The following is a 24,539-nucleotide window of genomic DNA, read 5'->3' as shown; positions in this document are numbered from 1 at the left end:
TGTGGACATAACAAACTGTATTGAAATTTTGTAGCAAGAAAAAGAAACAGCTTGCAAGATGATGTATCTTGGACAATTCTTTCCATTTTTTGATATCCCAAAATATGTAGTAACAATCACATGAAAAGAACAAAGGATGGCATTGAATCAAAGTGATTCTACAAATCATGGAAGCTAGAGTTGATTCTATGTTTGATCCAAGGCTCAAGCAGTCTGATTCAAAACCTCAGCTTCAGCCTTTGCCATAGGATCATCCTTAGCATCAGCATCATCCTTCTCGCCTTCTCTCTCCTCAGCCATCTTCTTTCTGTGCAAGTCTTCGGCTGCCTCCATTGCAGCTCGTTGCTCTGCTTGAAGTCGCAACATTTCCTTTTCTTGCTGCTGCCTCTCGAACCAGGTATCAGCATCCTCCCAAACTGCCATTTTAACAAACATTAGTCCGAATTCAATGTCTATTAAGCCCCATTCTGCAGATAATCTGCCAATTTATCATCCAAAACATTATCAATATGCTGTGTGTTTCTTCTTCATTCTAATCAATGAAGCTAGGATTTTGACCTTAGCAATAAACTGATTCTAACATTCTTCATCGCATAAGAACTGCTTCAACATTTTGAATCCCTAGCTAAATATCTTGAGCAATACCAAAAGTTTTTAATTCAATTTGCCTCAAATCCGAAAAGCAAACCATTCAAGGCGATGCTTCATAATTTACAGTGTTAGCCCTAGACGTAGATTTTGAATGAACAAAAATTCAATTTCCGCCCAAAGTCACTAAATTCTCAATTCAACTACCGAGTAGCATAAACCCTACAAAAATCTCAAAATCTTCCATCGAGCAGCATTCAATTGAAAAAAAATTGAAATCCTAACTGAATTCAAAACGTAGAAGAAGAAGCTTACTAGGTTTGGCGGCCCAGCCCTGCTCTCCACCCTTGATTTTTTCGGGAAGCGCATAATTAACGGTGAGTACGCGGCCGTAGAGTTCAGCGCCGTCCATATTGTCCATGGCGGAAGCGGCATCTTCTCTCTCTAGAAAAGTAACGAAGCCGAAGGAGCGGTGCTTCTGCGTGGCCTGGTCCAGCGGCGTCTTGACATCCTTAATGTCTCCGAAGGGGATGAAGGCGGCGTGGAGTATTTGCTCGTTCACTTCCTCGGCCAGACCGCCGACGTAGAGCGTGTTCTTCTGCACTCCTTCATTCATGGCGATTTCTTCCTTTCTCCGCGAATCGCGTAATTTGCTCGATTACTCCTTCAATGGCGGTTGACGAGTGCCGTCAAATAGGTTTTCGCTGAAGTTTCATATTCACCCCTTAGCTTCTGCAAAATATGAATAAACTCCATCAATATTTAAATTGGATTCGAGTTTGGGAAGAGTTTGTATTTTTCACCTTAGTCCTTGCATTGTCTTTTTTAAGTTATTTGGCATGCAACTTTTTTTGTTCCTTCAAATACTAGGTTTCTTTTATTTTTATGGATTATAATAAGATTTAGATTTAGTAGGGATGAACATTCAAATTTGGATTGAATTTTTTTCCAATCGAAATTGATCTAAAATTAAATTTTTATGAAAAATAAATCTGATTCAATCTAAATTATACGAAATTCTAACCTAAAAATCCAAAATCCGAACTATGAAATCCGAGCTTATCCGAAAAATCCGAAGTTACATAAAAATGAAATCCAAAAATCCAATGCCAAAAATTTGAAAATTTGAAAATCCAACACTAAAATCCAAAATTCTACTATTATAATTGTTCAACACTTTTCACTTTATCTTTATTTTATTCTCTCTTCACTTAATAAAACAAAATAATATTTCATTAAATATAGTGTTCCCTAACGAATAAGACATCTTTCTTGGGACGGAGGTAGTATAAATATATTTCAGTTTGCAGGTTACTTCGAGTTTCAAAATATCCTATCCCAACATCTGAAATATTTAAAGAATCCGATCCGAACAAAATCTAAAATAATTCGAATTAAATTTAAAATTTTAGTTTGGGTCGAATCTAATTTTCGGATTTCGAATATTTTGCTCCCCCTAAGAGTTAGGGTTGTAGTTGGAGTATAGATTAATCAATCAAATTTTTATGGATAAATGAATATAGATTTTTAAATTGTTGCGAATAACTCGAACCCGATATTTTTGACCTCTAACATCGCCTCTAGTGCTTGGCAAACTTACACCCATATGGAGCAATCAATAATTTATCATGAGGAATTGCATAATACCCCGTATTCTTTTTCTATACATTCTCTTTATCTAGAAATAATTTGTTGGATCAATCAATTATTTTGAACATTTCTTAATTTAGAGATTATTACTCTTATTGGATAAGAAATTACTTCAATTGTTTTTTACAATTTGTAGATCTCGAAAACCAAAAGTATGTCACAATTTTTTTTTTTTTTTTTTTTATCATTTTCAACAATTCGAATAGATTCAGTTTCTTCACTCATACCATTTCCAAATAAATATGTCTATCAAACATTCGTTGAAACATAATGACATAACAAAAATGTTCATTTTCTGTGGACGAATAAAATATAAAAACCATTTTATATGGTTCATATAAATTATACAAAAGGTTCTACTCCAAATCACACAATAAATGTAAACAGTTTTCACCTGCAAATTATACTCCCTTCGTCCCTCTGTAGCTGAGTCATATTCCTTTTTGGATTGTCCCAATTTAGTTGAGTCGTTTCCTTTTTTGGCAAAAAATACTTACTCTCTTTTTATCTCTCTACCTTTTTTCCTTTCTTACTTTATTTTCCTTTTACTTAACTCATTCAAAATAATTTTTCTTAAATCTTGTGGCAAAAAAAAATGTCTCTACTACAAAGGGACGGAGGAGTATTAAATGCGATTGTATCAAAATATTTATACCAAGCAACGCCCACATTAGTATTGGACCTCTCAACTTATAAAAGGGCATTCATTTTTAATCATTATGCTTCGCTATTTATTTGGGCCTACGAATTTATGTATGCTTTCGAAAGAGATAGGACAAATTAATCCAATTTTTCACTTATATTCGGTCACAGTCATATACCCCCAAATTATTTTAATAAAAATTAATTGCACCCTAATATGGTGAATACGTGTTTGACACTGAATGGGAAAATATAGCACATTTCTTTTTAATTTTGTCCAATATATGATACTCCCTCCGTCCCGGACTACTTGCACTTATTTCCTTTCTGGGCGTCCTAAGTTATTTGCACTATTTCCATTTTTAGTAAAAATTTTCACCTATAGCCGTAATATTTGACTTTGCTATACACTCATTCCTTAATCTCCGCGCCGAAAATGAAACGTGCGAGTAGTGCGGGACGGAGGGAGTATTACTTTCCAAATCCACAAATGGTGAAAGTTCAACTCAATTGCTCAATCTCCCCTTTTCACTAAACTCATTTGACTACAATGAGATTTCACAATCATGTGTGTACTTTTTTCTCATATGAAGAGAAATGGTGAGTAATCAGTATATATATTTTTTATTTTCTATATACAATCTTCATTTTCACATATAGAATTGTAATGAGAAGATAAAAGAATATGCTCCAACAATATTCACGTACATGTATATTTTTTCAATAATCAAAAGAACCTTTGTGACTTGTGTCACATGCACAAAACAAGGTCACATGTCTAAGGCCTTAATTTATATACTAGAATATATGTATGATTCCAAGTAGTAGAACGTGTTAAACTACGTGCAGAAAGAATTAAGTGTAGCAAAAAATAGGTGACAATTTGCTGTAAATCCATGTTCTTACAACAAATAAACAATCATGGAAGGCTTGTTCTAACCATGTTCTATTCTAATTCAATATAGTATATTTATATTTTTATTCCACTCTTTATCTGTCAACTCACCTACACACAACTTTCTCTCTCACTGAGGCAAAAAAAGTATACATTTTGTAAATATTTGATTTCATGTGGGGTGTAAATTATTTAATTCCATCTTCAAATATTCAACACGTCGCAGTACTATATTTTCATTATTTTCAATAAAAAGTTAACGCCTGCCAATTTGTCCAGCTCTTCGTCGGTGGCTTTTTTTACTATTTGCTTATTTATGGCCGTATGGAAAAGAGATTTAATCTAAAAACGAATTAAATTCTTTAATAGCATTGTCTCAATATCACTGTTTTATTTCTATTCAAATTTAAAATTCTGACTTATTGATGACAAAATTATTCAAATTTACGAAACTTGGGCAGGATCATATCATTGGGTTCGATATGGCCTTAAAAAAAGTTTGAAATTCAAAATTTATATGAAATATATTTGCATAATTTTTACCTAAAAAGTCGAATATTAGTATCATACGTAATTGTGAAAATGATGATGGTTTGCTATATGTAGTATTTAGTAATATTATTAGTATTTTTACAAATAATCTAAATTTTATAGATATAAAGGATGATTTAACACTTTTGTTGCTATTCATGGATAAATTGTTTTGATTTTGTTTGTCTCAAATGCATGATGTGTGATTGGACCGGTGGAAAATATTTTCATGACTTAATAAAGGGGTCATACACTATAATTTTCTTCTTCTTTGTGATAAAGACATTACAAGAATTTTTAATATTCAAAATCTCACTCCAAAACAGCCCATGACAGTTGTATGAACTACAAAGAGCAAGGCATGGGCTTAATTTGATTCTAATTTTCAAATTTTGAAAAATATTGGTGAAAAGTTGTTTGACTATTTCAATCCATTAGATTACAAAAACAAAAAGGTTTTAGATCCAAAACGAACAAGGAATGTACCATTTAATTACAAATAACTCTTAGCATGCACAAATTTAATAAAAAGGGCTCATATTCTCATGGAATTGATGATTATTAGTATAAAATTAAGTCAAAATTCCAAATTTCCATCCACAAATCAGTGAGATATTTGTTGCACATTATATCAACCGACTTTATCCCAACAAAAGGGGGAGAGAAAAAATGAGAATCTTTAAATATCTTCAACGAGATGGTAAACTAATACGGAGTAAATACACTTAAAAATAAAAGCAATTGCCAAATAAGTCGATATAAAATACATGTATAAAATGACATGGACAAAATAACACCGTCGAATTAAATTTGAAATGTGTTTTTGTTCATTTTTCGTAATTTATGCTTCAAAATTTTGAAAAGTATAAAACGCACCAAAAATTGACAATGATTTATGATGCAATTTACCCTAAAAATAATTGAATAAATTACAATTAAGGAGTATAAAATAATCCCTCAAGACTCCATTCTTTCTCTATATAACACCTCCGACAGCCAACTTGAAAATTCAGAAATAGCAGCCCATCTCTCTCTAAATTCAAGCATCGCAGATTTGCAGGCTACAATGGCGGAGCAGAAAGCGACACCGCTGCTGAAGGACGAGTTGGACATAGTGATTCCGACCATCAGAAACCTTGATTTCTTGGAGATGTGGAGGCCCTTCTTCGAGCCCTACCATCTCATCATTGTTCAAGATGGCGACCCCTCCAAAGTCATCAAGGTCCCAGAGGGCTTCGATTACGAGCTCTACAATCGCAACGACATCAACAGGATTCTCGGCCCCAAGGCCTCCTGCATCTCCTTCAAGGACTCTGCTTGCAGATGCTTCGGCTACATGGTCTCCAAGAAGAAGTATATCTACACCATCGACGACGATTGCTTCGTGAGTCTCTCCATCCTCACTTTCTGCTTTATTTTTCATGTCTTTCTGGTGATTTTCGCTTCAAGATCGGATCTTTGGCGTTTTGCTTTTATGTGTTTGGTTGGGAGTGATGTCAAAGATTGGATCTTTGATAATGGGTTTGGATTTTTATTGATTTGCGGAATTGGGATTTTTGGGGTTTAACGTGGGTTTTGAATTTGTGTTTGGATCCGATTTTGATTTGTTAGTTTCTAGTTCGATTTGATACAATTTTGTTGATTTGTGATAATTCAGAAAGTTGTTGAAGTATTCTGATTTGATATGCTTTGATGTTTGAAGATGTTTCTATTCAATTCAAGCTGTTGATATAATGCATATACTATGTTGATTTATCTTGAGAAGTATAGATCTAAAGCTGTGATCTTCATATTGTGAATAGCTCAATGGACATGTTTATGCTATGTGTGTGATGCTGTTGAAGCATGAAAATAATTGAAAATTTGTTGACATTGTTCTGAAATAGTTTATTCAACTTCTGCAAATTTGTACATTGTTGACATTATCCTCACCAATGTGTGTAGGTTGCCAAAGACCCGACTGGGAAAGACATCAATGCTCTCGAGCAGCACATTAAGAACCTCTTGAGTCCATCGACTCCCCATTTCTTCAACACCCTATACGATCCGTACAGGGAGGGTGCGGACTTTGTCCGTGGCTATCCTTTCAGCATGCGTGAGGGTCAATCGACTGCTGTCTCTCACGGCCTATGGCTCAACATCCCTGATTATGATGCTCCCACTCAGCTTGTCAAGCCCCGTGAGAGGAACACCAGGCACGTCTCACTATAGTTCTTAAGACTGTCGTGATACGTTTATAACTTGTGATCATTACTAATTGTTCTTGATCTCAATGTATGTTTTGCAGATACGTGGATGCTGTCCTGACCATCCCCAAGGGAACCCTCTTCCCGATGTGTGGGATGAATTTGGGATTCAACCGTGACCTCATCGGACCTGCAATGTACTTTGGACTCATGGGAGACGGCCAGCCCATTGGGCGATACGATGACATGTGGGCCGGATGGTGCACCAAGGTACAGCTCCTGCATTTTGTCGTACCATCTTCATTCCTTTGAAACTGTAGATTGCTTAATCAAGAAATGTGATCTTTCCATTCGTGTAGGTGATATGCGACCACTTGAACCTTGGGATCAAGACGGGGCTGCCCTACATCTGGCACAGCAAGGCGAGCAACCCGTTTGTGAATCTGAAGAAGGAATACAAGGGTATCTACTGGCAGGAGGACATCATCCCATTTTTCCAGGCGGTGAAGCTCCCCAAGGAGTGTACGACTGTGCAGCAATGCTACCTTGAACTGGCGAAAGAGGTGAAGGCGAAACTCTCGGACACTGACCCCTACTTCACTAAACTGGCTGATGCTATGGTGACATGGATTGAAGCTTGGGATGAGCTCAACCCTACTGGACCAGGAGCTTCCTCTGCTGCTCCTGCTGCTGCTGCTAAATAGATTTGCATCTAAATTTTTATCAGCAATTTTAGTTTCTTTACATTTCTGTCGTTTATTTTTAATCCTCAGTTGGTTAGGGGTTTGATCGGAGAGATGTTGGTTAATTTATTTCACCTTTTATAATAAGATTTTTGTCTTGAAGGATTATTTTATATTATGTCAATTTGGATTCTTCGAGTATTATTCATATATTTTTCGATCCACTGATCCTTGCTACCTTCTGTCCGTTTGAAGCTTTTGATTTACATATACCCATACATTTCAAGTGTTGCAAACTTGGGTGTTAAGAAAATGGTTCCAACCAAGATCACTAGTCTTGTCAGTATAGTGTAGAATGTACCGAGCTAAACTCGGTGAATTACCTTTGACCTATTTTATTACTGCTACTACTATTATAACTTTCAACATAGTTTGAAAACAAATATGCGAACATCAATTTTAAATTGGTATAATTGTACTATGACTTACTCTGAATAGACTGAATTGTCTTTTACTTTGACATCCAAAGAAAACTGAATATAGGATATCATTGTACTGATATGTACATATATGTATATGCATGTTGACACTTTATTGAATCAGAGTCTCAGCTAAGTCAGATGATCAAGACTTATTACAATATAGTCCCATTGATATTTGGACTGTCTATAAATCTTGCAATGTCTATAAATATTGCAAGACTTCTTCATCATGGTAGATAGACCAGCAGCTGGTCTTCGCTTGCGATGGCCAAAGCTCCCAAGTTCGAAGTGTCGGTTGTAATGCATGAAACTCTGCTACCTGAAAGAACAATACATATACAGACCTCAATCAGATGCTCCTCCACAAGATTTTGATGGACTGGGAATTTTGGGGAGGGAGAAACAGTGATCAAGGATTTTCGACTATAAAACTGGAAGGGATTGCAGGAAAGAATATGAGGATGATCAAAGATGAGAAAATATTAGTCAATTGACAAAAACTCAAATAGCATAACTTGCAAAATCATCAAGTAAAAATCTCTTTTAATTTTGTCTAAATCAACAAACTAAACATCTTCAAGTTGAACAAAAACCTTCCTGCTGGAATGACTGAAAAATTTACCTTTGAAGGTTTGTAGGTTTCCTAACTTCTTCCCCGTGGATAATTCCAACATGTAAACTTGACCATCGCGTGTCGCGATAATTCCATGACCAGCAGATGTGGCAGCAGCAGCAGTAGTTCTGCAGGGATAATTTCTATCAATTAGGAGAAGACATAGTTGATTTGGATGGGAGGCAATGAACTTCATAGATTGACTGATTTTTCATATTTAAAGTTCAGAGAAAAATATACCCTTCATCCAATACACTTCCAGTGATCACCATATTGTTGACCAACAAAGCAAGCCTCCAACATCTGTATGCATTTTCTTTTTCTTGCTCACATGAATGATAAGATTCATCATCAAGGTCAGAGGCGGTTGAAATCAGAAGCCAAGCAGCAACATCTTTATCCTCTGCTGAAAAGAGATGATTATCACTTCTTCTGGAAGACCACATTTTTGTGGCATCCATGATTTCAGCTACCAATGCCTCTGTCTTATACTCTCCTTTTCTTTGCCATCTGAAGAAACTGACAGGGATACACTCCATAACTGACATGTCTGCACAAGAGAACCTTGACACAAGGCTGCGCTTGTCGATGTCCCTGTGCATGATGCAGAAACTGTTCTTTTACCAGAATATTGGTGAAAAGCAAAAGATACCAATCTATCCATGTTTAATCAGAATATTTCAGAGGAAAAAAAATTTCCATCCTGCAAAGCCCCACAACTGAAATAGAGTACTTAAGAATATGAGTGTCCGAGCAGAGCTCAATTCTTAGTTATCACCGAAGAAAATATACATACTGAGCAATGGACATAATTTATGCAAGGCTTTCAAGTGAGTAGGCATAAAATCAAACGAGGTATTGGATTACAAAACCAACTACAACAGATAGATGGCACGTAGTTTAAATAACTGCCAGTAAGATATAGTTCTAAAAAGGAAAAAGGAAACAGACCATAGGCCAAATGTCCCGAATCCAGTGTGGCCAATGATCAAAGCAGCAGAGTTTGGAACTTTTTTCAACTCCACTATGCAAGGAAACATGCAGTCAAATGCAGGCAAATTCCAATCTTCTTTCTGTCCACTACATATTAGGAAGCACGAGTGTTACAAGGAAATACGGATTATCCAGAGATGAAAAATAAACATCAAAACCACTGAGACATAATTAAGCATTTTATCGATGCCCTACTAAAGTCAATGCATTCAACCAAAGTCATGAGAACCATGCCATAAAAAATATCAAATGTCAACACTGCTCAGTTTCCATAGCTTGAGCTTGATGTGATTTTTACAAAAAGGAAATGCATTGAATCACCTCCATGCAGAGTTCATGTCCCACAGCTTTAGCTTCCCATCCTCCTCGGCAGCCAGAAGGAAATTAGGTTCACAAACTAATAAACTACAAACACCCTGAGCTGTTTTCAGTCTTGTCACCAGTGAGGCATATCCACTGTTTAATTTCACAATTTTAACTGCATTCTTCTCAAAGCCATCTGAAGTACAAGCAGAGCACAAACACTCCAATTTACCCTCCCTATAAGCAAAAGCACAAAGTTAGTTAATGTAGGTATTTGTGTACAGAATGGGCCAAATGTGGAACCATTACCTGCAGTGAGGGATTTTAATGATGTTTAGTAAAACAAGCGATTCACCATCTGGAGTTAATTGCAATAAAGATCTCTCAGAGGCAATCTATAGAACAAGTCACAAATTAAATATTCTGAAATGAGCAAGTCAAAGTAATAACATCAGGAAAAGAAAGGAACAAGGAAAAATGATATCATCATTCATCTTACATCTCTGCCAATTGTATCCTTGGAAATTTGTGAGGATATTGGCACATGACCAACTAACGAAGGACACCCCATATTTTCTCCTTTCTTTGAGGTTTTGTAAACAAAGAGGATTTCATCCTTGTTCTCTGAGTATCCACATTTAACACATGTGAAAATCTCATTCTCTTTGACAATCAGCTGCACCATTGAAATCGGCATGGGGTGAATGTAGCATGCAAAAAGCCCAAGATCACCCTGTGACTTCAGTTTGTGTTGGATGTTTGACCTTGAATCATCACTCATTTTGACGTTTCCAGTCAGAGTGTAGCTACTTGTAGTTGGTAATTGTAGATTTGAGGGTGCATTCTCACAATCTGTAGTTGGTATCGTGTTATCGATGGATAAGTTGTCAAACCTGGCTTGCTTTGAGTTGGCAGTAACTTCATGAGAGACAGTATCTGCTACAGCCTTTGATGTAAGATCAGCCTTCCCAGTATCTGTTTGTGCATTCCATGTCACATTATCAATGACTGTATTAGTTAAATTTAAACAGGACCTCGATACATCTCTTGACATGCTACACTGCTTCAGAATCCTCAGTTATTTAGGTACAAAGCTCTTATTTTCAAACTCAGGGAATTTCAGTCCCAAATTTAGGTTCATCAGTGAAAATTGGAATGAAACAGGCAAGCATAGGGGAAGCTAACAAGCATGGTAAAAGAACCCAGCATACTTAACAGTAAACAAAGACTACTGTGGATGGAGAACAGCTGAAGCTTCAAGCAATGAAATTCAGAGAATAATTCTTTAGGTCTTTGGTTAATATAAAGTTCAACTGTTCTAAATGCTGACCTTGAGTACAATGCTAAATATAATCGCTAATACTTCAGGACTTGTTTTATAATCTCACTAATTGAAAATGAGTCGCAAGCACAATATATGCAAACCAAATGCCCTTATCTAGTCCATATTCCAAACAGAATTTTGCCAGCACTGAAGCACTAATTTTAGGCCTCTTAAAAACAGTAATGAAAATATATACCAGGCTTGATAATTCCACTATGACAAGGGAGGCCACACATTTCACCATTGATTGGCAGCAGTGCGGGAGAGTATAGATCATGTGAAAATTGGCCAGATTGGACAGCATCAGCATGATGAAGCAACTCTTGAGTACTATAATTATCAAAACTATCAGGCACCACAGGGTCTAAGTTGACAGAGGTGCAGACAGCTGAATCACGAACAGCACAGGGGATACATGCCTTTTCATTCTTCCTCTCTATAGCTGAATGCTCAACTAGCCCTCTCACTGGCAAGTTTGTAAAGTAAAATTATAAATATCAGGACTGATTATATTGGTCTTATAACAAATCCTGAGGAACCCACATAGAAAAGAAAGTGCCTCGATTAAAAATAAAAAATAATTGTCTGATTCATTAAGTGAGAGCATAACACCTTACCAGTAGTTGAATCATTCATGGTGGAGCTGGGCATGTCATTGTTTTCATGAGATCTTTGAGTATTCAAAGATTTTTTACTTTTCTTTTTCTTTCTAGAGAATGTTTTAAGTAAAGGAACAGCTTGAGGAAGTAGAATTTCCATCATGGACTTGGCTATTTCATCACCAACTGATTCAGCATCACACTCATCACACTTTTCTGAGTTTGTGTTATAAGAAGAAGCTTTGACTATTTCGTCTTCCGGAAGTGAGTCAGTCACTAGAACCTCGGGATTCTTAACAACATTGATAATTGCATCTTCCTCAGTTGAGTGCTCAAACACATCTTTGTTTTGGGAGGAAACAGAAGAGCTATCTGCTAAAGAAACAAGTATGACATTACTCAAAAGTTAGGGGAAATAGGAAACTAAAGCACTTTAGCCACAGAGTGCTTGTAAGATAGCTTAATTGCATCCAAAGAAATCAGAGCTACAATACCTTCAGATTCCAAAGTGTCAGCTACGCAAAGATCAGCACTGGCAACCGGTATGTCATGCTGCACATTAGTTGCTCCATCTCTATCTTCTGGTAGTATGTTATTTTGGACACCAATACATGAGGCTCCACCACTCTATCATGAATATACAAAGCTAATGAGATTTATGATCTAGCTACACATAAATATTCCCCTCAATCATGTATGAAAAAGTATAACAGAAAATATATTAACTTTAACATAAAAAAAAATAAACTTACAGATTCTTGTTGTTTATGCAGGTTATCAATATTGTTTTTGATATGGTTCACAGAACTAGTTAGTTTTTTTTCTTCAGAAAGGGACTCCCCTATATTTAGATGATCAAATTTGTCCAAAGTTTTCAACTTTACACCTCCTTCAGCAACAGGTATACATTTTTGTGGCCTTAATGACCCTGGAGTATAACAAACCCCAGGGATCTCATTTGCAGCAGCAAAAGTTGAAAGATCAGTGCTTCTACTATTTGATTGATCTCTATGCTTGGAGGTTGAATAGCTACAATTCTTAGTGTTTTCTTCCTTCTGAAGTAGTTCTAAAGGAGTCCCATTACGTCTTTGTCGACCATTTCTGCTTCTCTTCCCTTTAGCACGTGATTTGACCAAACATGACAGCGAATCAGGACCAGGATCGGGAGCTGATGGTTCGCCTTGCAGCTGATAATTAGTCTCGTGAGATCCAGCTGAAAAGTTTGATATGATCAAACTCTGTTCAGCAGGCCCACCAACATTAGTGGCCAATTCCCTCAGTAACCTCAGAACAAATGTGTTTTTGAATCCAAAAAACTGCATGTTGCATAAAACAGAGGAAAGTCATGTTGAGTTGGCTATTCACCCAAGAAGAAGGAAGTACTTAAAAGCAAAGGAAAAATAGATGTACCTCTACTGCATCTATCTTGCACGAAAATCTCCTTGCATGCAACGCCTTTGAAGAGCCCTTCTTCTGAAAACGTTCCCATGCAATCTCTGGCGTGTCTCCAGAACACAACTTTCCATCAGTAGAACTGATCTGTATGATGAAATCCAATCTTATTACACTAATCACATGGTCATATACACTGATGTAAAACTGCAACAGATTTTTATGCATACTCACCTTAAACAATGGACCTTTAAGACCCTCAATAATTTCCATTGAGTAGGTGATCCCATTTTGAGTCCTCACCGATTTGTAACCAACAGGATAAGGGTAGCGGTCTTTACCCTGAAAAAATGAGACGAACTATCAAATACAAATGTCAGATTTGCAACACCGAACACTAAGCATAAGTATAGACAGCTGCAACACTCCTCATCTAAATAACTTGGTTAACACAAGGTCCTTAAAAACTGTGGTGCAAACAAGTCACAAGTAAAGAACAACTACTTTAGTACTAGAACTCAATGCATAAAGGAAAATAACATAAAAGACGGTCATCATCGAGTTGCCCAATGAATTGTCTCTCTTGCTGCACCACATGCATTTCGGTACAATCAATTAAACACTCAAACAACATTAAAAACAGAACATACATAGTACTCTTCATTTCTGAAAGCAACTCTAGTCCAAACCAAAACAATTTGATCTAATATGGATGCGATTGAATTGGTGAATCTATAAAAAATTGGAATTCCAACACATAGTCGGGTGAAAACAGAAGTGGAGCGAAAATAAATCACATGCGTGTCTACTGAAATTGAAGCTAGATGCATTGTAATTAGTAAATCGGAATCAAGAATCAAACATATAATTAGCAGAAAGATAAAATCAAACCCTAGATGAACTCCAATACTTCTTATCCCAGGCACCATTGTAAAGCTTTCCGATTGATATTATTTCAATGTCGTCAGATTTATCATCCTTCCTTGTTTTCCCCATTAAAACGAACAAAATCGTCGATCTAAGTGTCTGTGTGTGGAGAATTTGAGCCAGATAGTGTCTCTCTGTGTGTGGTGCGTGTGAGAGAGAGAAGGCGGGAATGAATCTTTCCACCACGGCTGATAAATTGGTATTCGCGCCATATTTCAAACCCAATAAACTAATTTTAATTGGCTTTCTCAAACCTTTTTTTTTTTCTAACTTCCATAAATTTCGTTTACAAAAATATAAAGCTGATTTCAGAAGCATCATTCACCAAATATTGAAACAGGTAATTGATGAAGCGGCGAATTTTTGATGTTTGTAAATGCAGGAAATAAATGAAGATCAACACAGAGATTTTACGTGGTTCGATTTACTGAGGTAAATCTACGTCCACGGGGAGAAATGGGGGCAGGTTTGTATTGCTTGATCTGCGAATTACAGCTTACAACACTGGCCTGCTTTATGATATTCTCTCTAGAGAGCTTTTTAGAATTTAACAGAAGAAGAAGCCCTTATCTATCTGACCTAGGTTCTATTTATACAGTGAACCAAGATCGTGGCATGCAGCATTTATTAGGTAGTGGATGTCGTGGAGATCGTGGCGACCTTGCATGGGTCCACTATCCTGCATGAGTTAATGACTGCTTGACACCACTAAATAGATCGTCGGTGTAGTGGAGGTGGAAATCTTGCATGAGTCCACTATCTCCTAGTTCGGTCGAATACTGAGACCGAACTGCTGAATTATTGCCGAGCAGCTTTTGCCGATCTGAGAGTAGAGCTTGATGCCGACCTGAGAGCAGAGCTTGATGAGTTGGCTTTCACCGAGCTGTAGGCTGGGGCCGAACTCTTTGGTTGTGCCGAACTGAACTCTTTAGTCACGCCGGACTGATACTCTTTAGTCATGCCGAACTGATACTCTGTCTTGGGCTTTACTGCTGTTGGGCTTGTTTAGTACGTACTCCATCACTGCTGTTGGGCTTTACTGCTGTTGGGCTTGTTTAGTACGTACTCCATCACTACCCCCCCCGAAAAGCGAAGTGAATCACTTCGGCATTCTGGATAAAAGTATGGGGTAAGTTGATGTTTGTCCACGGTCTCATGAAGTGAACTCTTCTTTGACCGGACTTGGTTTGTGTCCTAATTTGGCGAGTTTTATCGCTCGGATCGAACTTTCCGTTGTCCTAATTTGGGGATCGGACTTTCCCTTGTCCTAATTCGGCGAGTTTTATCGCGTGGATCGGACTTTCCCTAGTCGTAATTCAGGCAAGTTTTATCGCGAGAATCAGACTTTTGTTGCAGTTCGTTTCAGACGAAGTGCTTGATTCTTAAGCCGAATTGTGGTCTTGTATCTTCTGTAGAAGCTTTGACTCGCAATCGTTGGCTTGTTGCAGCTCGTTTCAGACGAACTGCTTGTTTAAGCTGAATTGTGGTCTTGTATCTTCTGTAGAAGCTTTGACTCACAATTGTTGGCTTGTTGCAGCTCGTTTCAGACGAACTGCTTGTTTAAGCTGAATTGTGGTCTTGTATCTTCTGTAGAAGCTTTGACTCACAATTGTTGGCTTGTTGCAGCTCGTTTCAGACGAACTGCTTGTTTAAGCTGAATTGTGGTCTTGTATCTTCTGTAGAAGCTTTGACTCACAATCGTGTGCTTGTATATGTTCTAAGAAGGGGATCAGCCTTCGAAGAACAAGATACCTCAGTAACATTTGTAAGAGACGACACGCACAGAGACAGACAAAACATACAGACAAAACGCACAGAGACAAATAAAGACTAAGCAAACCAAATAAAGCACATTGAGCAAACAGGACTCAAGACTGACTGACCGGACTGTCTCTTACAAATGGAACTTTTTGAGGTTGGAAATGTGCCATGTTCGGGGTACCTGTTCTCCTGACGTGTGAGCCAATTTGTAAGACCCTTTGCCGAGGACTTCTGATACCCGATACGGACCTTCCCATGTGGGTTCGAGCTTGCCCAGCTTTTCTGCTCACCTTACTTCGTTGTTCCTCAGGACGAGATCTCCCACTTGAAATTGCAGCTTCTTCACCCTTTGGTTGTAATACCGGGCTACTTGCTCCTTGTACTTGGCTGCTTTTATGCATGCCAATTCTCTTCTTTCTTCGGCAAGATCTAGCTCGGCTCTCAGTCCGTCGTCATTCATTTCTGAGGAGAAATTTAGAGTTCGGGGACTGGGTACGCCGATCTCCACCGGAATCACGGCTTCAGTGCCGTATACCAGACTGTACGGAGTTTCACCGTTGGAGGTTGTGGGTGTAGTTCGGTAGGACCATAGGACTTGAGGGAGATTTTCTACCCATTGTCCTTTGGCTTGTTCTAACCGAGCTTTTAACCCTTTCACCAGGATACGATTTGTTACCTCCGTTTGTCCGTTTGCTTGTGGATGAGAGACCGAAGTGAACCGCTGTTGAATATTCAGCTCTTGGCACCAATTCTTGAACGTCTTGTCGGTGAACTGAGTCCCGTTATCCGAGATGAGGATGTGGGGTATGCCAAATCGGCACACTATGTTCTTCCAGACGAAATCCAATGCCTTCGAGCTCGTTATCGTAGCTAATGGTTCAGCTTCCACCCACTTCGTAAAGTAGTCCACGGCAACGATTAGGAATTTCATTTGCCGAGGAGCTTGAGGAAGTGGTCCCACTATGTCTATGCCCCATTGCATGAAAGGCCAAGGGCTTTGCATAGTGGATAGATCGGTCTGCGGCATTCTTGGGATATTTGCATGGATTTGGCACTTCGGGCATGTCTTGACGAGCTGCACTGCTTCTTGTACCAAGGTTGGCCAATAATATCCCCATCTTAGAACTTTTTTAGCTAAAGCTCTAGCTCCGATGTGGCTGCCGCACGATCCTTCATGAACTTCTCTGAGGATGTAGTCCGTCTCTTCTGGTCCTACGCACCGCAATAACGGCTGGAGGTAAGACTTTCTAAAGAGGACTCCTTTATGAAGTTCGTACCGAAGTGCTCGGCACGTGATCTTCCGAGCTTCTCTCTTATCCTCGGGCAACTGTCCTTGATCCAGATACTGCAAGATCGATGTCATCCAGTTCGGCGAGCTGGATACTGAATGTACCTCGGCTTCATCAATGCTTCGATGCATTAATTCTTCCGCCTTTGAGCTCGGATCTGAGGCCAACTTACTTAAGGTATCTGCTCGGCTATTTTCCGTTCTGGGAACGCGGATTATCCGAAAATAGGAGAAACTTCGGCTGATGCTTTGCGCTTTGTCCAAATACTTCTTCATTCTCTCGTCACGAGCTTCACTTGTACCCAACATGTGATTTACTATGACTTGTGAATCACAATGGATTTTGAGAGATTTGACGAGCAGACTTTGCGCTAACTGGAGTCCGGCAAGGAGGGCTTCGTACTCGGCTTCATTATTAGTAGTGGGGAATAGGAACCGAAGTGAGTAGGTTACCTCGTGTCCGTCGGGAGCGACGAGTAAAATACCAGCTCCACTTCCCATCTTGTTTGAAGCTCCATCTACGAATCCGCTCCAGCAGTCTGGCGGCTCTACTTCGGATTCCAAGGGCTGTGCAAGTTCGGCATTGGCAGACTTTTTCTGTTCGGCAATGACAGGGATTGCTTGATCGAACTTGGCCTCTGTAAGAAAATCTGCCAAGGCTTGTCCCTTGATGGCTTTCCGAGGTAGGTACTCGATCGAGTGTTCTCCCAGCTCTATGGCCCATTTGGCGATTCTGCCTGATGCTTCTGGCTTGGTCAAAACTTGCCGAAGAGGCAGATCGGTTAAGACACATACCTTGTGAGCATAGAAGTATGGCCGCAGTCTCCTTGCTGCATTTACTAACGCCAGAGCAATTTTTTCCAGAGGTTGATACCTTGTTTCTGGACCTCTTAATGCTCGGCTTGTAAAGTAGATGGGAAACTGCTTTAGGCCTTCTTCTCGTACAAGCACCGCGCTGATGGTTTGATCTGATGCCGCTAAGTATAAGAATATTACTTCGGCTTCGGTTGGAGCAGAGAGAATAGGAAGCTCGGCTAGATAACTTTTGAGCTCGTCAAAGGCCTTTTTCTGCTCGGCTCCCCACTCGAACTTTGGTGCTTTTTTCAACACCTTGAAGAACGGCAGTTGCTTTTCGGCTGCTTGAGAAAGGAATCGATTCAGTGCGGCTAGACATCCGGTTAGCCTTTGCACGTCATGTATGGACTTCGGCATTGCCATGTTCTGAACGACTTGAACTTTTGAGGGGTTTGCCTTGAGTTCGTCCTTTGAAACCAAACAACCCAGAAACTTTCCCGAATCTACCAAAAAGGTACATTTTTGGGGGTTAAGTTTGAGGTTGGCTTTTCGGAGCACGTTGAGAGTGGATTTGAGGTTGTCTTCGTACTCCGAAGTGCTTTTGCTTTTGACAACTATGTCGTCGACATACACTTCAACCTGTTTTCCGATTAGGTGCCGAAAAAGCTTGTCTACCATCCTTTGATAAGTGGCTCCGGCATTCTTTAAACCGAATGGCATCTTTTTATAAGCGAAAATGCCGAAATCGGTAATGAAAGCTGTTTTCGGAGCGTCACTCTCATCCATCAACACTTGGTGATATCCTTTGTATAAATCAAGAAAACAGAAAATTTCGAAGCCGATCAAAGCTTCTACTTTTTTATCTATATTCGGAAGGGGATAGCAATCTTTTGGACAGTGCTTGTTTAGATCGGTAAAATCTATGCACATCCGCCATCCTCCTCCTTTTTTCTTGATCATCACAGGATTGGCCACCCAAGAAGGATATTTCACCTCGAATAGTACATCCGCTTTTAGTAATTGGCGGACTTCGTCATGGATGACTTGGCTTCTTTCTGCCGCAAAGAGTCTTTGCTTCTGTTTTACTGGCCGGATTGAAGGATCAATATTTAACCGATGAGTGATTACCTCGGGGGGCACTCCGGTCATGTCCAACGGAGACCATGCAAAGACATCTTTGTACTCCTTGAGGAGCTGAATGGTCTTTTCCCGGAGTAGAGGCGTTCCTGCGAAGCCGACCTTGACCGTTCTGGATGGATCATCTTCGTATAACTGAACGGTCATTGAGTTCGGCTCTGAAGTGACTTCGGTCATCTCGCTTGCCTCTGACTTCGGTTGCTGTGATTGCTATGCTTGATGGTGCCGAACTGATTGCTCGGCACTTTTAAGCGCAATCTGCAGACATTCTTTTGCTCTCTTTTGATCACCTCGGATGACCGCTATCCCACCTTTAGTGGGGATCTTGATGGTGAGGTGATAAGTAGAGCAAACGGCCCGAACTGTGTTGAGCCAGTCTCTCCCCAGGATGATGTTGTACGGAGACCGAGCTTTTACCACAAAGAACTCGATCATCGTATTGGAGCTTGTAGGCGCTTTTCCCACCGTGATCGGAAGGCTGATAATACCTTCAGGGCGGGTGTCCTCCTGGGCGAAACTTTTCAGAGGAAGTGGAGCCGGACTGAGCCGAGCTGGATCCACTTCCATTTTATCGAAACATTCTTTAAAAAGAATGCTGACTGACGCTCCTGTATCCACAAATACTCTGTGGACCAGTTTGTTTGCCACCCCGGCTTGAATGACAATAGCGTCTTGGTGAGGAGAGATGGCTGGGACGGGATCGGCATCTGAAAATGTAATCACTTCGTCTTTCTTCAGCCTTTTATGTGTTGGTTCCTCTTGATTGGAACCTCTGCGTTCTGCTTTTAGGGACGACTTAGTCTTCCCGGCTGGGAGAGCATCAATAGTCAGGATTACTCCATCGTATTGCGGCTCGTCGTCGTCTTCGGGATCCTCATGCCTTTTCGGATCCTGAGGATTGCAGTTCGCACTTCTCTGCCTTTTGTTCTTTTTCGGCTGCTTGCTTTGGTATTTTTTTAACGTTCCTGTTTTCACAAGAACATCAATACCTGCAGCCAAATCTCGGCACTCCTCGGTATCGTGACCGTGGGTTTGATGGAAGGAGCAATATTGATCCTGAAGTCGCCGTGCGGCTGATTTCGTCATCCGCTTTGGTTTTTCGAACATATCGGAATGTAGTTCGAAAATTTCCGCTCTTGACTTGTTTAATGGTACGAACTGAGCGGGCGGCTTCTCAGGATTGAGACGTGGCCCCAATCTGCCTTGTACCGGTGCCCTTTGAATTCTTTCAAAAGGAGTTCGGCGAGGAAGCACCTGGTCGCTTTGATCGGGCTTCCTTTTGTCTCCTTGGGATGAGCTGTCTAACGACCGTTTTCGACGGTCTGCCTCATCCGCACGAGAAAACTGGTCCGCAATGTCCCACATTTCTTGAGCTGTTTGCGGACCGCACTCCACGAGCTTTCTGTAGAGAGCTCCGGGCAGGATTCCATTTTGGAATGCCGAGATGACAAGTAGATCATTGAGATTATCTACTTGTAGGCATTCCTTATGGAATCTCGTCAGGAAGTCGCTGATCTTTTCGTCGCGACCTTGACGTATAGAAAGCAGCTGAGCCGAAGTGATTCGGGCTTCCGCTTTCTGAAAGAACCTCCTGTGGAAAGCATCCATGAGATCTCGGTAGGATCTGATGCTGCCTTGAGGAAGGCTGTCGAACCACCTTCTGGCGTTCCCGATGAGTAGCTCGGGGAACAGCTTGCACATGTGGACCTCATTGAGACCCTGGTTCGCCATATTATATTGATAGCGTCCCAGGAAGTCATGAGGATCTTCCAGCCCGTCATAAGTCATTGACGGTGTCCGGTAGTTCCGCGGCAAAGGAGTTCGGGTGATATCGTCCGAGAACGGAGTCTTTAATGCTCCGTACATGGCGAACCCGACATCTCTTCGGTACGGAGGAGATGGAGTTCTCCTGTGGTTCCGGTACCGAGGAGGAGCAGGAGCATGTTGAGGTTGAGGATTCTTTCTCCTGGAAGACACGTCACTACTGCGGTAGTGACTTTCATGTCTGGATGAGGAGGGAGAATCCGCCGTTGTCTTCTCCGGCTGTTGGCTCTTCTGCAGGAAGGTTAAAAACTCCTCCTGCTTCTCGGCCAAGAACAGCTTGACAGCTTCATTTAAATTGGGCTGCTGGGAAGACTCGGTGCGATGACTCCTGGAGTGGCTTGCTCCTTCTTCGTGAGAACCGGAGGTAGAAGTCTCCCGAGGCCGTTTTTCAGACCTGCGAGCTGGACTAGCTTCCTCACGGTTATCACGAACGGTATTATGAGTGTTATGTGATCTGGTATGCATTTTTTGGGGTGGAAAAGGGTCAAAAATTCGCTTTATCACAAATTTTGTTCTCTGTTTCCCACAGACGGCGCCAGTGATGAAGCGGCGAATTTTTGATGTTTGTAAATGCAGGAAATAAATGAAGATCAACACAGAGATTTTACGTGGTTCGATTTACTGAGGTAAATCTGATTCTCGCGATAAAACTTGCCTGAATTACGACTAGGGAAAGTCCGATCCACGCGATAAAACTCGCCGAATTAGGACAAGGGAAAGTCCGATCCCCAAATTAGGACAACGGAAAGTTCGATCCGAGCGATAAAACTCGCCAAATTAGGACACAAACCAAGTCCGGTCAAAGAAGAGTTCACTTCATGAGACCGTGGACAAACATCAACTTACCCCATACTTTTATCCAGAATGCCGAAGTGATTCACTTCGCTTTTCGGGGGGGGTAGTGATGGAGTACGTACTAAACAAGCCCAACAGCAGTAAAGCCCAACAGCAGTGATGGAGTACGTACTAAACAAGCCCAACAGCAGTAAAGCCCAAGACAGAGTATCAGTTCGGCATGACTAAAGAGTATCAGTCCGGCGTGACTAAAGAGTTCAGTTCGGCACAACCAAAGAGTTCGGCCCCAGCCTACAGCTCGGTGAAAGCCAACTCATCAAGCTCTGCTCTCAGGTCGGCATCAAGCTCTACTCTCAGATCGGCAAAAGCTGCTCGGCAATAATTCAGCAGTTCGGTCTCAGTATTCGACCGAACTAGGAGATAGTGGACTCATGCAAGATTTCCACCTCCACTACACCGACGATCTATTTAGTGGTGTCAAGCAGTCATTAACTCATGCAGGATAGTGGACCCATGCAAGGTCGCCACGATCTCCACGACATCCACTACCTAATAAATGCTGCATGCCACGATCTTGGTTCACTGTATAAATAGAACCTAGGTCAGATAGATAAGGGTTTCTTCTTCTGTTAAATTCTAAAAAGCTCTCTAGAGAGAATATCATAAAGCAGGCCAGTGTTGTAAGCTGTAATTCGCAGATCAAGCAATACAAACCTGCCCCCATTTCTCCCCGTGGACGTAGATTTACCTCAGTAAATCGAACCACGTAAAATCTCTGTGTTGATCTTCATTTATTTCCTGCATTTACAAACATCAAAAATTCGCCGCTTCATCAGTAATCAAAAAGTTTTATTTGAACATTAATCTGGAAAAAATAGTTAAATAGGAGATTTGATCGAATATTTGGTTTTAAAAAGAATGAAGATTTAGGTGAAAAGATGAAAATTTTATTCTTTTGTTAAATATTTAAAATATTTTGAAAAATGTATGAAAAAAATATTCGCCGTTGCCGGGGATCGAACCCGGGTCACCCGCGTGACAGGCGGGAATACTTACCACTATACTACAACGACTTAATTGATTACTTAATCAGAATATTATAATCTTATCTTATAATCTCTACAAAGGGAATGGGCAACATTAGATCTAATAAATCAACATTTTCTTCACTTCAACGAATGCATCCAATTCCGATCATATCATATTACATCTTCAAAAGAGAGAATTTTCTAACCATTCCAGTATGTTATAAAGAGTTCGAGTCTTTGGAATATTGTAGGCAGCTTGTGTATGTTGTATGCGTGCGCACAATGATATTTACATGAAACGGAACTCGTGGGGTCGCACACGATTAAGAAGATTGTCGCTCGCATAAAAAAAGAGAGGGTCAATGATCATTGCTAGGAACATATAGCAAACAAAGGAGAGTAAACCTCAATCCCAAAGAAATGGAGTGGAGTTATGACACTATGAGATCGTGGCAATAACAATAGACAAATTAAATGGATGTGTTAGGTCTTTATTGTTCGTCTTCTCATGTTACTCGTTTATTATATCAACCAATATTTATTTACTTTTGAAACCATCAGTTTGTGTTCATTTAATTTTCTTCTTGATTTGCCTGTAATTGCGTCAAAGGAATAATAATGCCTAACGTAAAGTCTTTGAGATATATATCGCCAAAATTACTCCCCATTTGGTGCAATGATGATTTAACCTATTTAACGATTCACAATCATATCATCAAAATGATTCAAAATGAGCACTTCGATCACATTTCTTCCAAAAGCTAGCTAAGAAAATGATAGAAAGTTAACACACGATTAAAGGTAGACAGAAAAGCAGAATCTTTATCTAGATATTTGTTTCACAAAAATCATTTCCAATTCCAAATTTCCAATCACGACCAAGAAAACCAGTACTACTATACAACATTCAATTAAATAAACAAAACAAAAAATCAATTTAGCAAATGCAATTAAAAAAAGGCGTTGCGTAATAGTAGCTTTACACTGTCGCAGCGCTGGAAAGTGGAGCTCCGATTCGGATCCGATCCATATCCGTAGTCCCGTAAACGGGCAAACCGGTCGAGCAAAAATCCAAGTTGGGCAAATCAAATAGATCCGAACTCGAATCCGAATCTTCACCGTCATCGAATTTCCTTTGATCTTCATCATCAGCCGTCCATTTCGTCGTAGGGTTTCTAAAGCTCCCCTTATTGAATCTCAGCCGCCCGTTCCCATTTTCCCCGTTTCTAAGCTGAGAAACCGCCTTCTGGCGATCGGAAAAGCTCTTCAAATCCGCGTACGACGATTTCGTCGGGGTTTCGGCGTAACACATGCTGCTCCTTCTCCGATCGTTAGCGCGATCACGATCGTCTCCGTTGTCGTCGACTGCGGGGCTCGTTTTCGATTTCTTCTTCTTCTTCGAATTCGCCTGATTGAAGAGAGAATTCAGGAACGTGGCGAGCCGGCCGCCGGGGGAGCTCGGCTGCCTGCATTTCTTCTTCTCTCTCATCAAATACTGCTTCTGAATCGACGGGAGATTGTGTGCGTTGATCGCCGGCATGTCTAGGCTCATTCGGGAGGAAGAGGAGCTGTGGTAGCATGGGTTCTCATCAATGCCGGCGAAGTAACGCGCTGCGTCGAAAACGACGATCTCGCCGGAGTCCTTCCGACGGTGGGATGAATTTTTGGACGTCACGGACATGATTTTTGGCGTTAACAAACAAACCTAATATTTTTTCCTTTTCTTTTGGTGTGAAGAACTTAGCATGTTAGTGACACTATATTTATGTGTGAGTATGTGTATATTAGTAGTATTAATTTATTTATGTTTGAAAATATAGGACATTAGTACTATTAATTAATGTACGAAACTATGGGAGTTAAGGTTGTGGTGTTATGTGGAAAAAGGTTTACTTTGAAATGATTTTCTAGATAAGGTCCACTTTATACTTTTATGAGATTATCGTTTTTCCTTTTTCAAGCTTGCTTTTATTTTTAATTTGTTGCTGATTATATTTTTGGTTATATTCGGCCTTATTTTGTCATACATATTGAAATAAGGTATGCTGTTTTATACAGTAACATGTAATTTTCCCATTTTGTTTAATATCATTTTATCATCCA

At 40.0% G+C, this 24,539-nt stretch overlaps 4 protein-coding genes and 1 non-coding gene across 6 annotated transcripts; 1 reads left to right on the top strand and 4 right to left on the bottom strand.

Moving 5' to 3' along the window:
• Window positions 1–66: 66 nt before the first annotated feature.
• Window positions 67–1,313, bottom strand: LOC121798024 (peptidyl-prolyl cis-trans isomerase E-like). Its single transcript, XM_042196841.1, has 2 exons — window positions 904–1,313; window positions 67–416 (listed from the first exon to the last, which is right to left on the bottom strand). The coding sequence occupies exons 1-2, from the start codon at window positions 1,202–1,204 to the stop codon at window positions 205–207; spliced, it is 513 nt and encodes a 170-aa protein (XP_042052775.1). The 5' UTR covers window positions 1,205–1,313; the 3' UTR covers window positions 67–204.
• A 3,997-nt stretch (window positions 1,314–5,310) lies between these two features.
• On the top strand, window positions 5,311–7,399 carry LOC121798023 (probable UDP-arabinopyranose mutase 2). The gene is made up of 4 exons (XM_042196840.1): window positions 5,311–5,690; window positions 6,251–6,501; window positions 6,594–6,762; window positions 6,852–7,399. The coding sequence occupies exons 1-4, from the start codon at window positions 5,373–5,375 to the stop codon at window positions 7,194–7,196; spliced, it is 1,083 nt and encodes a 360-aa protein (XP_042052774.1). The 5' UTR covers window positions 5,311–5,372; the 3' UTR covers window positions 7,197–7,399.
• Window positions 7,400–7,655: 256 nt separating this feature from the next.
• LOC121797660 lies at window positions 7,656–13,982 on the bottom strand. 2 transcript variants are annotated; one of them, XM_042196302.1, is made up of 14 exons: window positions 13,773–13,982; window positions 13,116–13,223; window positions 12,900–13,028; window positions 12,242–12,805; window positions 11,984–12,116; window positions 11,508–11,864; window positions 11,087–11,356; window positions 10,066–10,541; window positions 9,876–9,961; window positions 9,585–9,803; window positions 9,222–9,350; window positions 8,511–8,864; window positions 8,280–8,398; window positions 7,656–7,976 (listed from the first exon to the last, which is right to left on the bottom strand). In XM_042196302.1, exons 1-14 carry the CDS (start codon window positions 13,875–13,877, stop codon window positions 7,885–7,887), a joined length of 3,141 nt encoding a protein of 1,046 aa, XP_042052236.1. In that variant the 5' UTR covers window positions 13,878–13,982; the 3' UTR covers window positions 7,656–7,884. The 2 variants fall into 2 exon arrangements, with proteins under 2 accessions (XP_042052236.1, XP_042052237.1); XM_042196303.1 differs by having other exon boundaries at window positions 11,508–11,861.
• An 8,427-nt stretch (window positions 13,983–22,409) lies between these two features.
• TRNAD-GUC lies at window positions 22,410–22,481 on the bottom strand. The gene has a single exon. It is a non-coding gene; the product is annotated as a tRNA-Asp (tRNA).
• A 750-nt stretch (window positions 22,482–23,231) lies between these two features.
• Window positions 23,232–24,203, bottom strand: LOC121799529 (protein BIG GRAIN 1-like E). Its single transcript, XM_042198926.1, has one exon. The coding sequence runs from the start codon at window positions 24,115–24,117 to the stop codon at window positions 23,416–23,418; it is 702 nt and encodes a 233-aa protein (XP_042054860.1). The 5' UTR covers window positions 24,118–24,203; the 3' UTR covers window positions 23,232–23,415.
• Window positions 24,204–24,539: the final 336 nt, after the last annotated feature.

This window comes from Salvia splendens, chromosome 4 (genome assembly GCF_004379255.2).
Source record: "Salvia splendens isolate huo1 chromosome 4, SspV2, whole genome shotgun sequence".
NCBI lineage: Eukaryota > Viridiplantae > Streptophyta > Magnoliopsida > Lamiales > Lamiaceae > Salvia > Salvia splendens.
Note: the sequence above shows the minus strand (reverse complement) of the source record. Positions and strands in the feature narration are given on the sequence as shown.